The 16,151-nt window shown below is 39.0% G+C and overlaps 1 protein-coding gene across 3 annotated transcripts in view; it reads right to left on the bottom strand.

The window, feature by feature from the left end:
- Window positions 1-16,115, bottom strand: part of TDRD5 (tudor domain containing 5) — a 100,257-nt gene extending 84,142 nt beyond the window's left edge. For all 3 annotated transcript variants that reach the window (XM_027768074.1, XM_027768078.1, XM_027768079.1), the window contains exons 1-4: window positions 16,041-16,115; window positions 15,416-15,653; window positions 14,401-14,808; window positions 12,402-12,592 (exon numbers count right to left, since the gene is read on the bottom strand). In XM_027768074.1, coding sequence (XP_027623875.1) covers window positions 12,402-12,592; window positions 14,401-14,808; window positions 15,416-15,647 — 831 coding nt within the window. In that variant the 5' untranslated portion in view covers window positions 15,648-15,653; window positions 16,041-16,115. The remainder of the gene's footprint in view (window positions 1-12,401; window positions 12,593-14,400; window positions 14,809-15,415; window positions 15,654-16,040) is intronic.
- Between the last annotated feature and the right edge of the window lie 36 nt (window positions 16,116-16,151).

The following is a 16,151-nucleotide window of genomic DNA, read 5'->3' as shown; positions in this document are numbered from 1 at the left end:
CAGACAGACAGAGAGAGACATAGAGACAGAAAGCGAGAAATCACCCCCCAGGGGGGATGGTCACGCCGCAATCCCTTCTCCTCCATTCTCGGGATCTTGGGCACGCACGCACACGCGCCCGGCGTGAGTTTTAAGCCACCGGGTCCGGGACACAAACCGTGGTCGACTACGCGGGAGTCCAGCGACATAGCCATTACGCTAACTGCTGGTTCCCTTGACTGGTACCCTTTATCAAAGATCAATTGGTTGTATGTTTTGGGGTTTATTTGGGGTTCTAAATGGCTTCACTGCTGAATTCTACAGCTCCTTTAAAAAAGAATTAATACCAGAACCAGCGGTTAGCGTAATGGCTATGTCGCTGAACTCCCATGTAGTCGACCGTGGTTCGAGTCCTGGACCCGAAGGCTTAAACTCAACGCCGGGTGTGTGTGCGTGCGTGCCCAAGATCCCGAGAGGAGAATGAAGGAGAAGGGATTGTGGCGTAGCTATCCCTCCTGGGGGGTGATTTCTCGCTTTCTATCTCTCTTTCTCTGTCTTTCTGGTGAGCGCACATGCACTATAGCAAAAACCTCCCCCCCCAAAAAAAAAATTAATACCAATTCTCATAAAATTACTCCGAAAGATCCAAATGAAGGGAATCCTCCCCTATGGAGCTACCAATACTTGCTATCAAAAGCAGACAAAAAAAAAAAACAAAAAACACACACAAAAAACACAAAAAAACTACAAACCAATGTCCCTGATACATACAGAAATCCTTAACAAAATACTAGGAAACTAAATCCAACAATACATTAAAAAGATTATACATCATGACAAAAAAAAAAAAAGAATTGATTTATCACAAGGATGCAAGGATAGTTCACTATACATAAAATAAATGTACTATATCACATTAACAGAAGGAGAGACAAAATATCTGAAAAAAGTACATCCCTTCATGATTAAGATTGTCAACCAAACAAATACAAAAAGGACATTCCTTAACACAATAAAAACTGTGGATGACAAACCCACAGCTAACATCATTCCCGACAGGTAAAAGTTGAAAGTTTTTCCTCTCAAAACTGGGACATGACAGGATGTACACTTTCTCCTATCCTATTAAAAATAGTATTGGAAGTCCTAGCCAACAGAATCAGAGAAGATAGTGCAATAAAAGGCACCCAAATTGCAAAGGAAGAAGTAAAATTGTTCCTACTTGTGGATGACATGATTATATACATAGAAAAACCTGAAGAATCCACTAAAAAAATCTCTTAGATAGGAACTAGCAGATGGTGTAATGGTTATGTTGCTGGACTCCCATGTAGTTCTCTGAGGTTCAAGTCTTGGACCCTGCAGCTTAAAATTTACACCAAGCATTGTGTGTGCATGCCCAAGATCCCAAGAAGACAATAGAGGAGAAAGGATCAAGGCATGGCCATCCCCCCCTGGGGGGGTGATTTCTCACTTTCTAACGTGCCCTATAGAAAAAATCTCTCTCAAAAACAAACAAACAAACTATTAGAGATGATAAAGAAATTCAGGAAAGTTATAGGATATAAAATCTACACACAGAAATTAATATGGATACACAGGGTCATCAGAAAAGTAATGCTATATATTTTCTATGCAAAAATGTGTCATGACTTTTCCAATGACCCAACAGTTTAACAATAAGTAAAGGCAGACATAAAGAAATTAATTCTATTTACTACTGCCACACACACACACACACACACAATTTTGGAATTAATCTAACCAGGAAGTAAAAGATCTCTACGATGAAAATTGTTTTAAAAACTTAATAAATTGAAAAAAGACAAAAAGAAAGACAATACATCCCTTGTTCATGGGTATGAAAAATCAACATAGTTATCACTGCTACTCAAGATAAGCTACAAATTAAATGCAATTCTTACTAAAATTCCAGGACATTCTTAAGAGAAACAGAAAACCAATCACAGTCTAGCCCTGGAGCCTGGTAGTAAAAGGATGCCAGATCTCACTCAGCCAACCATGGTTCAAATGTCAGCACCAGTGCAGTTTGAAAAACATGCTGGATATATTATGTGTGCATGTCTGAGATCTTGATGAGATGGAGAAATGTAGAAGGGATTAGAACATGCCCACATCCCATTGAGGGGGGTGCTTTCTCTCTCTCCCCCTCTTTATCTGTCTCTGGCAAGTCATGAGCACTCTGGCAACTAAAGAAAAAATACTTTAAAAAAAGAGAAGAAAAAATCTATCACAAAATTTATCTGGAATCACAAAAGAATGCACATCACTAAAAACAACATAATAGTTGTAGGCATCTCACTACCCAACTTCAAAATATATTACAAGGCTATAATCAGCAAAACAGCAGAACACTGGTATAAAAACCGACACATAGATCAAAGGAATAAATTAGCAAATCCAGAAATAAATTCATCAAAATAAAGCCAACTGATTTTCAGCAAAGGGCACATGACAATTCAGTGGAGAAAAGGTAAGTCTTTTCCACAAATGGTGCTGAGACTATCCACCTACAGAAAAATGAAACTACACCCCTCTCTCCCCTCATTTCTCCCCATTTACAAAAATGCCTCATAACTCAAAATGGATTAAAGACTAAAACATAAGCCCCAAACTATAAAACTACCAGAGAAAATAACTGGAGACTTTAAGATACTGGGGCAGGCAAAAATTTCTTTAATGAGACCCTTAAAGCATAGGGAACACCACAAAAAATGGGTAAATGGATTACATCAAGCTAAAAAGCTTCTATACAGCAAAGGAAATGATACATGGGTTAAAGAGAACCCACAGATTGGGAGAAAATATTTACAAATGATACTTAGGACAAATAATTGACAGCCAGAATATAAAAAGAACTCAAACAGCTCATCCCCAAAAAACTAATAATACAATAAAACAATGGGCAACTGACCTGAACAAACAATTCTCCAAAAGAGACATATGAATGGTTAAAAATCATATGAAAAAATGTTCAATATCTCTTATAAGGGCAATGCAAACCAAAACCACAGAGATATCACCTAATCCCAGTCAGAATAGTTATGACCAAAATTTAAAATATATATATATCAAGGGTGGGCAAGATTGCAGACAAAAGAGAATCTTGCGCAATGCTGCTAACAATGCAAATTTTTACTGCCACTGTAGAAGATGTATACGGTGGTTCCTCAAAAATCTAAAAGTAAAATTACCACATGCCTCAGCAATCCCAGTATTGGATACACACACACACATGATAGGAAATCACTGTCTGAGAGACATTTTTACATCTATGTTTACTGCAGCATTACTCACAACAGCAAAGTGATGGAATCAACCTAACTGTCCAAAAATCAATGAAGGGATAGGGAAAATATGGTACACATACACAATGAAATATTACTCAGACAGAGAGAACAAAATCCTGCCATTTGACACAAAGTAGATGAACCTAGAAGACAGCATGCTAAAAGACAAAAATCAGACAATGAAGGACAAATATTGTTATGTTCCTACTTAACATATGCCAAATGTCCACATGCTATGGCAGAAAATTAAGGACTTAATAAAAAGCACAGAAATAGAAAAATGGAAGTTGCCAGAAGCTGCTTGGTGTGGGAGGGGAAAGGAGTTTTGGGAGGTTAATGAGAATAATTTCAATGGATGCAAGAATGCATGCAAATAAGGGGAAGAGGCTTCAGGACTGTGTATCACAACAGAGGTTAAAATACAGACAATACTTTTTAAAAAAAAACTAGAACTATTAACAAATATGTACAATATAACATTCAAATGTTGAACAAGAATATATATATTCCTAATTTCATTATACACTGAACATATGCCTTAAAAAATATACTGGAGCCCACAAAAATATGCATCGATTACATATAAACCAGAAATTCTAAGAATAAATTTACAGGGTCAGCAGGTGGCATGGTGGTTGGGGCACTAAATTCCCACGTGGCCAACCACAGTTCAAGTCTAAGACCTGGTGGCTTGAAAATCACTATAGATAAATTAATAAATGTAAATAAATAAAAATAAATTTACAAAACCCCTCCAAAATAAATTATTTTTTATCTTTTAGAGATGTATATTGAAGTATTTACAAATGAAGTGATATAATATGTGGGGTTTGTTTTAAAATAATCCAGTGGTGGGGAGTTGAGTGGAAGTAATTAGGAATATGAATGAAACAACACTAAATATGAATTAATAACTGTTGAAGCTCAATGACAGGTACCAGGGCTTTATGTTTCTATTCTCTTTATTGTGTGTAAGTTTGAACATTTTTTTTTTAAGAGATTTTTGCTATAGGGCACATGTGCTCACTAGAAAGACAGAGAGTGAGAAATCACCCCTCGGGAGGATGACCGTGCTGCAATCCCTTTTTCTCTATTCTCCTCTCTGGATTTTGGGCATACACAGACATGCACCCAGAGTGAGTTTCAGGCCCCCGAGTCCAGGATTCTAACCACAGTTGAACACATGGGAATCCAGTGCCTTAACCACTATAGCACATGCAGGCCTGTTTGAACAATACTATAATAATGAGGGTTATGTTTGTTTGTTTAAAAGGAAGACAAAGGCACCAGGTGGTGGGCAATGGTTATGCAACTGAGCTCACTCACACAGGGAAGGTCCTGAGTCACATCCCAAGATCTCCCTGAGCATGCCTATTGTCCAACCAGCTGAGACTGGACTGCAATGTGAAGACCCTGTTTGAGGTTCTTCCAATCCCTTGAAAGTAATAAATAAACTTAAAAGAAATAAATACAGACTTTTTAAAATAAAGAAATCTGGGGATATTCACTACCAACAGATTTATTTTAGAGGACATGTTAATATTTCCCAGTCAGCAAGAAAATTATATTAGCAGGAAATATAAATAAAAAAGACTAAAGAGCACCAGAAATCATAAATGAGAGTAAATAGAAAAGATGTTTTTCACTTTTAATTTCTTAAAAATTGACTTACTTTTTGAGTAAGTATTGATTTTAATACTATTTAGTAATTATATAGCAGCACAGTAAAAATAAGACTGTATTAAGGGGTACATAACATGAGAATTAAAATGAATCAATAATACAGAAGATAGAAGGGGAAATATAAATATACTGCCCTAAGGTTCTTAGGTGATACAGTATAATTTTATAGTAGGGTCAACTACAGTAACTTAAAAATAAATGTTAGAGGGGTGCAGCAGGTGCTGCTTGAGGTGCTGGACTTCCACCTGGCAGACTGTGGTTTGAGTCCCAGACCCAGTGGCTTAGAATTCATGCTGGGCATGTGTGCATGCATCCTAATCCTGAGAGGAGCATGCATCCTAATCCTGAGAGGAGGACGGAGGAGACAGGATTGTGGCGTGGCCACAAAAGTGAGCATGATTTCTTATTTTCCCTCTCACTGTCTCTCTCTGGTGATTGCATGTGCCCCATATTAAAAAAAAAAAAAAGTGTTGGAAATCCTGAAATATCCACTAAAAATATAAAACAAAGAAATACGGTTAATAAACAAATAGAATAAATAAAATGAATAAAAAATACTCTGAGAAAGAAAACTGTTCCCTTCATGTCTGTTTTTTTGGTATCTTGCTGGAGTTCTAAGAAAATACAGAAAGACAGAAAAAGAAATAAAAAGTATACATAGTAGAAAGAAAGATAATATTAACTTTGTTCAAAGATGACATAATCATTTATGGAGAAAATCTGAATGAACTGAAAACAAAAACCCTTCTGGGGGAAGCAGCAGATGGTAATGGTTATGTTGCTGGACTCTGTAGCTGACCATGGTTTGAGTCCTAGACCTGGCGGCCTAAAACTCATGCCTGGCACATAAAAGGAGAAGGGATTACTGCATGGCCATCCTCCCTGGCGGGTGATTTCTTGCTTACTATCTCCCTGGCGAACACACATCTCCTACAGCACAAATCTCTCAAAAACACAAAACAAAACAAAAACCCAAAACCATTCTGGAACTAATAAGCAATATACAAAGGTTGTAGGATACAAAGTTAATATATAAAAGTCAATAATTTTCCTATGTACCAACAATGAACAAGTGGAATTTGATTTTCTTTTCTTTTCTTTTTTCCACATAACAGACACTCCTCATTAGCTTTAGGAAGATTCCTTGTGACTATTCTGCTTTTTGGTGCTGGAATGGGGACTTTTTTTTAAGAGAGATATTTTTGCTATAGGGTGCATACGCTTACCAGAGAGACAGAAAGAGGCCATACCACAATCCCTTCTCCGCCATTCTCCTTTCAGAATCTTGGGCACACACCTGCACACACCCAGTGTGAGTTTTAAGTCACTGGGTTCAGAACTCGAACCACTACATGGGAGTCCAGTAACATAACCGTTACACCATCTGCTGGTCCCAGAACTTGATATTTAAAACACAATACCAGGGTCAGCAAGTGGCATGGTGGTTAAGGCACTGGAATCCTACATGGTCGACTGTGGTTTGAGTCCCAGACCCAGTGGCTTGCTTTCTCATTTTCCCTCTCTCCCTCTTTGGTAAGCACACGTGCCCTGTAGAAAATTTAAAATAATAATAAATTAAATAAATGTTAAAAAAGAAAACACAATACCACTTTCATCAGCACTCACCAAAATGAAATACTTACATATATACATCTAACAAAATAAGTACAAAATCTAGTTGAGGAAAACTACAAAATTCTGATCAAAGATACCTAACAACTAAATAAGTGGAAGAAAGAGTACATTTCATAGACAGACTCAATATTGTTAAAATGTCAGTTCTTCCCAACTTCATTTATAGAGCCAATGAAATCCCAATCAAAATCCTATAAACAAGTTATTTTGTGAATATCAACAAACTGATTACAACGCTTACATACAGAGGCAAAAGACCCAGAATTGCCAATATAATATTGAAGAACAAAGTCAGAAGACTGATACTACCCAACTTACAAGACTTATTGAAAAGCTATGGTATGAGAACAACAGAAAACATAATAGTTATATTGCTGGACGTACACATAGTCAACCATGGTTCAAGTCCTAGACCCACTGACTTAAAACTCACGATAGGCACATGTGCACGCATGCCCAAAATCCCAGGGGGAAAAATGGAGAAGGGATTGTGACATGGCCATCCCTTCTTGGGGATGATTTCTCACTTTCTCTCCCTTTGTCGCTCTCTGGCAAGAGTTTGTGCCCCATAGCAAAAACCTTAAAAAGGAAAAAAAAAATAAAGCTATGGTCATCAAGATAGTATGGTAGTGTCAAAAGACTAGACAAATTGTCCAATGGAACAGACTAGGGAGCTCAGATATAGATCTACATTAATATACTAAACTGGGGACAGTAGGTGGTGTGGAGGTTAAGATGCTGGATCTAATATGGATGACTATGTAGTTTGAGTCCCAGGATTGGTGGTTTGAAAATCATGCCAGACATGTGTGCATACGTTCCCAAAATCCCGAGAGGAGACTAGAGTAGAAGGGATTATGGCATAGCCATCTCCCCTGGGGAGATTTCTCATTTTCCCTCTCTCTCTGCCTCCATCTCTGACTCTGTTTCTGTCTGGTTAGCACATGCACCCTATCAGCAATGCTAAAAAATATACTCTATGTTGGGACCAGCAGTTAGCGTAATGGCTATGTTGCTGGACTCCCACGTGGTCGACTGTGGTTCGAGTCCAGGACTTGGGGGCTTAACCTCACGTCGGGCACATGTGCGTGCATGTCCAAGATCCCGAGAGGGGAATAGAGGAGAAGGAACTGCGATGTGGTCATCTCCTCTAGGGGGTGATTTCTCACCTTTTTGCTTTCTGCCTCTCTGTCTCTCTTCTTTTGGGCAAGCACACGCGGCCTACGGCAAAAACCTCCCCCGCCCTCCCCCCCCCCAAAAAAAACTGTATGTTTAGTAAATTGATCAATGATGAAGGAACAAAAGCAATACAATGGATCTTTTCAACAAATAATGTTGAAACAACTACATGTTCAACTGCAATAAAAAATCTATTTAGAGGGGCCAGCAGGTAGTGTAGTGGTTAAGACGCTGGGTCCCAAATAGCCAACTGCAGTTCGAGTGCTGGACCCAGTGGTTTGAAACTCATGCCAGGCACATGTGCACATGTGCCCAAAATCCTGACAGGAGAGGGGATTGCAGCATGGCCATCTACCTTGGAGAGTGAATTCTTTTTTTTTTTTTTTTTTTTGCTATAGGGTGCGTGCACTTGCCAGGAAGACAGAGAGAGACAGAGAGACAGAAAGCAAGACATCCCCCCCCAAGGGGGATGGTCAAGCCGCAATCCCTTCTCCATTCTCCTCTTGGAATCTTGGGCATGCACGCACACATGCCTGGCGTGAGTTTAAGCCACTGGGTCTGGGACTCAAACCGCAGTTGACTACATGGGAGTCCAGTGACACAGCCATTACACTAACTGCTGGTCCCTAAGAAACTGAATTTGTACTTTAAAACCAAAGAACCAAGAATAGACGAAGCAACTTTGCAAGGAATGAAGTTATAGGACTTAGCTATATAATTTCAAGATATTATAAAACTACAAGGGGCTATATGAAAGGGTAACAGTAACATAACACTCTGAGGAGCTGACCCATGTAGAAAGATTCCAATTACACGTCCAGAGACCTTCTTGAATACATCAGGCATATGTCCATGATATGGGACTGGGTGAGGCTGGGGTAGGTTACCATGTGAGGACCATTTGGGGGTGCCTGTCTTTCTCTCTCTCTTCTTCCCTCTCTCACTCTGTTTATGGGAGAAGTGAATAATTTTTTTTAAGCTACCATAATTAAGACAGAGTGAGTGGTATTGGCAAAAGGACAGACATGTAATAAATGGGCCAGAAGAGAGATCTAAAATAGAACTACAGATATATGAAGTCAACATATTTGATAGAGGTGTCAAAATAATAGGGTAGTTTAAGGAGAAAGAGAGTGTCTTTTCAATACACAGTGCTGAAATTATATATTCATATATAGAAAACTTTGATATATACTTCGTACATTATACAAAACCTAACTTGAAATAGGTAACAGACCTAAAAACGAGAACTAGAATCATAAAATTACAGGAGAACAAATTTATGACTTTGGATTAAACAAAGATCTGTTAGGCAAGAACTATAGGAAAAAAAGAATAAATTAGAACTCATTAAAATTAAAGACTTCTGTTCCACAAGACTGTATATTAAGGAAATAAAGAGACAAAAACAGGTCAGGAAAAAATATTTGCAAAACATGTCTCTTACGAGTGGCTTGCATTCAGAATATCAAGTTAAGTAGCCCTCAACTGAAATATTTGGGATTGTTTCAAGTATTTTAGAATATTTGCATATACATAATGAGATATCTCGGGGTTGAGACCCAAGTCTAAACACAAAATTTGTTTATATTTCACCTCATACACATAGACTGAAGGTAATTCTCTATTTCTGTATTACAATGTTTTGACTACAACTCATCACATGGCCAAACATGGAAATTTCCATTTGTAGCATCTTATTGGCACTACAAGTTTTCAATTTTGAAGCATTTCAGATTTTGAATTTCTGGATTAAGAATCTTCAACAGGTAAAAAATAATTCTTCCAATTCAAGAGACAGAAACAGTAAATAAGCATATGAAAAAGCATTCAACATTATCCATCATTAATTATGATCCAATTAAAACCGTAATAAGATAGCACTATATATCCACTCAGGACGGCTAATATCTTAAAAACTGACAATACCAAATGTTAAAGATACGGAACAACTAGAATTCTCATATATAAAAACAAAACATTTGGAAAACAATTTGGCAATATGACAGAGTATTTCAACTCCTAGGTAACTATCCAAAAGAAATGAACTATGTTCATAAAAAGTATATGAAAGGGGCCAGCAGGTGGTGTGGTGGTTAAGGCACTGGACTCTTACATGGCTGACTATACAGTTCAAGTTCTAGACCTGGCAGCTTGAAAATCACACTAGACACATGTGTGAGCATGCCCAATAGCCTAAGAGGAAATGGAGAAAGGGATTGTTGTGGCATGGCCATTCCCCCTGGGAGGTTATTTATCACTTTTTCTCTCACTTTCTTTCCCCAGCAAGTGCATATGCCCTATGGCAAAAAAAAAAAAAAAAAAAAAAAAAAAAAGTGTATGAAAATGTTGGAACAGCTTTATTTGTAAAGACCAAACAACACAAATATCATCTAATAAGGAATAGATATCAGTATAATGGACCACTATTCAACAAGAAAACAAATACTGATATAAAAAAGGTCTTCAAAAAGTTCATGAGGGACCAGCAGTTTGCATAATGGCTATGTCGCTGGACTCCCATGTAGTCAACCGCGGTTCGAGTCCCGGACCCAGCAGCTTAAACTCACACTGAGTGCGTGTGCGTGCATGCCCAAGATCCTGAGAGGAGAATGGAGGAGAAGGGATTGCAGTGTGGCCATCCCCCTGGGGGGTGATTTCTTTCTATCTCTCTGTCTCTCCCTGTCTTTCTGTCGAGCGCATGCGCCCTATAGCAAAAACCTCTCCAAAAAAAAGAAAAAGAAAAAGAAAAAAAAAAAGTTCATGAAGGGGCAGTAGGTGGCATAGTGGTTAAGGCAGTAGACTCCTGCAAGGCCGACTGTGGATCAAGTGCTGGACTTGGTGGCTTGAAAATCACACTGGGCACATATGCGTACATGCATGCATACCCCAAACATTCAGAGAATGGAGGAGAAGGGATTGTGACATGACCATTCCCCTTTTGGGGGGGGGTGATTTCTCACTTTCCTTGCTCTGTCCCTGCCTCTCTCTCCAGTGAGTGCATGCATCCTATGACAAAAAAAATCTTTAAAAAAAAGATGAGGGTGCGTAGGTGGCATGGTGCTTAAGTAACTGGACTCCCACATGGCCAACTGTAGGTCAAGTCCTGGATCCAGTGACTTGAAAATCACACTCGGCGCATATGCATGCATACCCTAACTCCCAGAAGGAAAATAGAGGAGAAGGACTAGTGGCCTGGTCATTTCCCCTGGGGGTGACTTCTCACTTTCCCTCTCTCTGACTCTCTAAAGTGAGCATATATGCCCTGTGGTAAAATAAATAAATCATTCAAAAGAGATTCAAAGAAAAAAATTACAGATATCAACATTTTGCACCAAAATAAACTCATACTTATCTCCATTTTTCCACAAACTTTTTGAAGCTCCCAGTGTCCAGTTTACTTAGTCGCAAAAGCACCCTATTAAGTTAAAGAAGCCAGACACAAAAGGCTAGATATTGCTTGATTTCAATTATATAAAATTCTTGGAAAGTCAAAATAATAGTTAAAGAAAGCAGTAGTTACCTATAGCTCTAGCTGGAAAATGATTCAGATTACAAAGTGGTATAAATGAATTTGGGGGATTATTAAAAAATGTTCTGTTTTTTTTTCTGATGGTGATTATATTACTAGATATATTAAGTCAAAACTCAAACTATACATATACAATGGGTAATTATACTATATGTAGACTATGTTACTAATGTTAATTTTAAGTTTTGGAAATAAAGCATTTGGGGCTAGCTCACCGCCTGGTGCTTAAGACATCTGGATCCCACCTGACTGACTATAACGTACAAGCCCCAGACCCAGCAGCTTGAGAAACACGCAGGGCACATGTATGTGCCCAAAATTCCCAAAGGAGGGAGAAATGGAAAAGACTGCAGCTTGACCATGCCCCATGCAGAAAGGTGCTCTCTTGCTGTCCTCCCCGCTACCTCATGCATGCACCCTTTGGCAAACTTTTTTTAAAGACATTTTTTATACCTTAAACTTAATTTCTATGTGCTGATTATAAGTTCTGCTTAAGTTATTATGCTAGCTTTTGCTGATTACATTGTTAGTAGTTTTTATTCAGTCTTTCAGCATTACAGTCAGAGAAAAACACCAAGATTGTGGTTCTTGGGACTAGCCATTCACCTGATGGCACCATTCACCTGATGTAAGTTGCAAATAGGCTTCTACAATTTTGGTGAGAAGCTGGAATTAGAGATACAGATTTTGAATTCATCTGCAGAAAATAGTAGAAACCATGCAGCTGATAAAATTATACTCTTTTCTCACTGCCACCTCTCACTTCTTACTAATCCACTGAACCACAGGAAATGCTTAGGCAAACCTGAAATAAGTGAATGACTTCAATTTTAAAAAAATATTTAATATTACTTATTATTTTTAAAAATTTGCTGCAGGGCACATGCACTCACCAGGGGAAAGGGAGCAAAAGCAAACTGCCAGGTGTAAGACTTGAACTGTGGTCAGTCATCTGGGATTCCAGTGCTCTAGCCACCATGCCACCTGCTGGTCCCATGACTTTTTAAAGGTCATATGTAAGTGGCAACATATTTTAAAAAGTATTTTTAGTAAATTTATATCTACAAACTCATATATCTTACCTGGTTTAATTTCTCATCATGATTTGGCCTTGAAGTCTGCACTACATTTAACTTGAAAGTCTTTTCCATGTTCAATATTGGCTTCATTGGTTCCATGTTTGAAGTAGGCTGTGAAAAACGTGCCTTTGCTACCTGGGAGCCTGTGGAGTATGACCCTTGTTTCATTCTAAATGGCTGGGTAAAAATTTTACCTTTCGTGAATAACAGAAGAAGAGAGAAAAATTGTCACTAGCAGTTTCTACTTCATTTTCTTATGGTTATATGAAGAGGCTACTGTAAGCTAACTGCCCTCAACTTAGAGAAGTAAAACTTAAGAAATCTTGTATTTTGGGTCAGCCAGTTGGTGTGGTGGTTAAGGCAGCTGGATCCCACATGGCTGACTATACGTTTCGGTCCTAACAACTTAAAAGGCATGCTAGGTGCATGTGTGCCCAAAATCTCCACAGGAAAATGGAGGAGAAAGGATTGTGGGGTGGTCATCACCCCTAAGGGATACATTCTCACTTTCTCTCCTTCTGTCTATCCACCTCCTACAGCAAAAAGAAAAAGAAAAAAGAAAAAAAGAAAGACACTTGTATTTTTATATTAAACCAATTAAACTTATATACAATGGAAGCAATTTTTTATCTATACAACCAAGAGATCATATGTTACCAAAAAGGTTAGGAACATCTAAAATTCCACTTAAGGTCACCTGAATATAATTATAGAGAGGAAAGATTGGTTAGGTAAAAACCTAAAAAACTGCATCCCATTTAGGGGACCAAGAAGTCTCCAAGTCTGCTTAGAACTATGCTTCTTAAATCGGATCACCATTTAGCAGTATGAGGGGAAAGAAGGATGAAATACAGAGAAAAAAGGATATTATTCTAGAGTACTAATTTATTTTCTCCAAGATATATAGGAAAGGGGAATGGAGAGGTGTATTTTGTTACACAACACGAAAGACAGACACACAACCGGGTAGAAAACCACAGAATGGGGGCCAGCAGGTGGCGTGGTGGTTAAGGAACTGGACTCCCACTTGGCCAACAGCAGTTCAAGTCCTGGACTTGGCAACTGCTTTCTCACTTTCCCTCTCTCTCTCTGTCTCTGTCTCTTTCTGGTCAAATTAAAACAATAACAATAGTAATAAATACAATTAAGCAAATAATTCTTTTAAAAACAATAAAGAAAGGAAAGCACAGGATGAGCATAGTGAGAGTTGAGTACCAAACCCTGCTTGCACCACTTTTCCAGCCATGTGACTTTGAGAAAGTCATTTAACTTCCATGACCCTTGGTTTCCTTATCTGTAAGACACGGTTACTCACCCTCTCTGTCTATAGTATGATCATGAGAATCTCAGGTTAAATGTTACCCAAATAAGGTAGTTATCACTACACTACATAAATTATTGAAGTGCCTCCTAGGATTTCCCCAGTGATAGTAAAGGTCAGATGGGCCACTGCTACTATTATTATTTTTTAACTTTTCATCTTTCATGTTACATTTTCTTTACATGAACACATACACCTAGCATTCATTTCCAATATTTTAGAGGCCACTGACCTTGTGTTTGTTATAATAACTAACACTTGTTGTGAGCTTACTAAATGCCAGGCACTTTATAGATCTCATCTCATGCACAACCAAGAGGCAAGTAAATTTTTTTAAAGAATTATTTAATTTTTAAATTTATTCATTCATTTATTTTTATATGACGAGAGAGAGAGATTTAGAAAGCAAGCCACCAAGTCCAGATTCGAACCATGGTTAGCCATGTGGGAATGTTCAGCACCTTAATCAAGGCAAGTACTTTCATTGCTATTTTAGAAATGAAGAAGGTAAGGCTTGGACAGATTAGGTAACTTGCCTGTGAACACTCAGCTCACCAGTGGTAGAGGCAGGTTTCAACTTTAAAAAACTCATGAAGCTTAGCCATTACAAAACTCACTGTACCACAACTGTGCCACCATCTGCTAATCCGCAATACAATTATTTTATTATAACACACTTACCGGCTGGCCATACTCTCTCTTTTCCCTCTGATATACTCTTCTTCAGCATTAACAAAGAACCTGCTCTGGTCTGCTCTACAGAAATAACATCTGAAGCTGCATTCAGCACTTCGAACATAGAGAGGAAGCCATATTGCATATACTGGAATGATCTTCCAAATCGCTTGGCAAATGCCTTTTCAAAATCAGAAAGGAGAACAGGAGATAATGCCAAGAGGTCTTTCAATTCGCTCTTCACCACAGCTGGGAGAATGGGAGGCACCCTTCCTCGGTAAGGTATTCGCCCTGTGGAGGTTGGCCCAGAGCAAATGCTGCCCCTTCCCTTCTGCATGGAGTTTCGACTCTTATGGCTGCTTCTCTGCTTTGCAACTAAATTTGCTATTCCTTTGGTGGATTCATCTGGAATGGCTAAGAGATGTGAAAAAAGAAATCACATTTAAGTGAAAAACTTACTCCCTTTGTTATCCTTTGTATCTATATAGACTATTTTTAATTTTCCTAGGAGCTGTTTATCCAGGTAGCACCAGAAACATAAACCCATGGTCTTTCATTACCTGCATTTTGGACAAGAACTTGCAAGCTCCTCTAACAGAGAATGAAAAGAGAACCTAAGGTATCATCCTAACTGCTGACTCCTGAAAGATTTGAAACCCTTGAGATGAATTTAAAAAAAAAACCCTTTACTACAATTTCTTTTGGTTTTTAATGTGTATGTTTTGTGGAATTTTAAAACATACTTTTGTTATGCTTCTATTATGCTTCTGCCCACTTAAGGTGCAATAACCTAAAATCATATGCAAAATGCAGTTTTTGTGAAAGCATATTTTTCTGGAGAATGGTTTAATTTTGCTGAGGCTGTAACTTCGCCCATAACTCTGAAGGCACCTATTATTACACACACACACCAAATTAAAATCCATTCCTTGAAACACAAAACTGTAGAGCTAGAACAATTATTTACTAGGTGATTATTTTTATTACAGGGTTGAAACACCTTCCAAAACCTTAAACCTACCTTTCAGTATTACAGTATCATCCCCACAGGGGCAGACACTGACAACGTCAGGCATGTCCAACACCAGCTCCATAGTGGACCGGTACCCAAGGATTCGGAGTGGGAGGTGGTTGCCAATCATCAAAAGGTACTCCTTTTCCAACTGTTGTGGGGTCAAACCATCCTTGGTGGAGATGAGAAGCGACCTTATCTCCTTCCTCAGACATTCCTGTATACGCTCTTGCTCAGACATTGCACTCTACAGGATTTAAGATAGACGCAACCTCATGAGGAAAAGCAGGCAAACCCATGAGGGGAATGGGGGTGTTTTTAAGCAACGGAAAGAGGCAAACGAGTATAAACAGCTAGTGTTTTCAAGCGGTGGCGGCAGAAGCAGTACTGCCAGGGCGCTGAAAAGCCCCATACAATCCAACTGCGAGGATGAGCCTAGGTGTGACGGGGCCTAGCACGAGCTCGAGCTCGGGTCACTCACTCCGGTTGGTTTCGGGTGTCATTCTCACTGCAGACTTGGGGTCCCAAAGAAGCTCTCAGGCTTCTTTGGGAACCAGGACTAGGCCAAGGACCCCTGGGAGCCCTCCCACCTGCAATCTTTCTCCTTCTCAGCTGTAGGGGAGACTCCACGCACTTGCACTTAACCCCTGCGCCCTCCAGGGCCCGCGCTGCCCCTTCCCCGTCCCAACGTCTCTGCCTGCTCCTAGGGTCTTGCCACCCGCCGGAGGAGTCTGTGGCTCAGCTG

The sequence above is a fragment of the Tupaia chinensis genome, unplaced genomic scaffold (genome assembly GCF_000334495.1).
Source record: "Tupaia chinensis unplaced genomic scaffold, TupChi_1.0 Scaffold000074_1, whole genome shotgun sequence".
In the NCBI taxonomy this organism is placed as follows: domain Eukaryota; kingdom Metazoa; phylum Chordata; class Mammalia; order Scandentia; family Tupaiidae; genus Tupaia; species Tupaia belangeri.
This window is presented reverse-complemented; position numbering and strand designations above follow the sequence as displayed.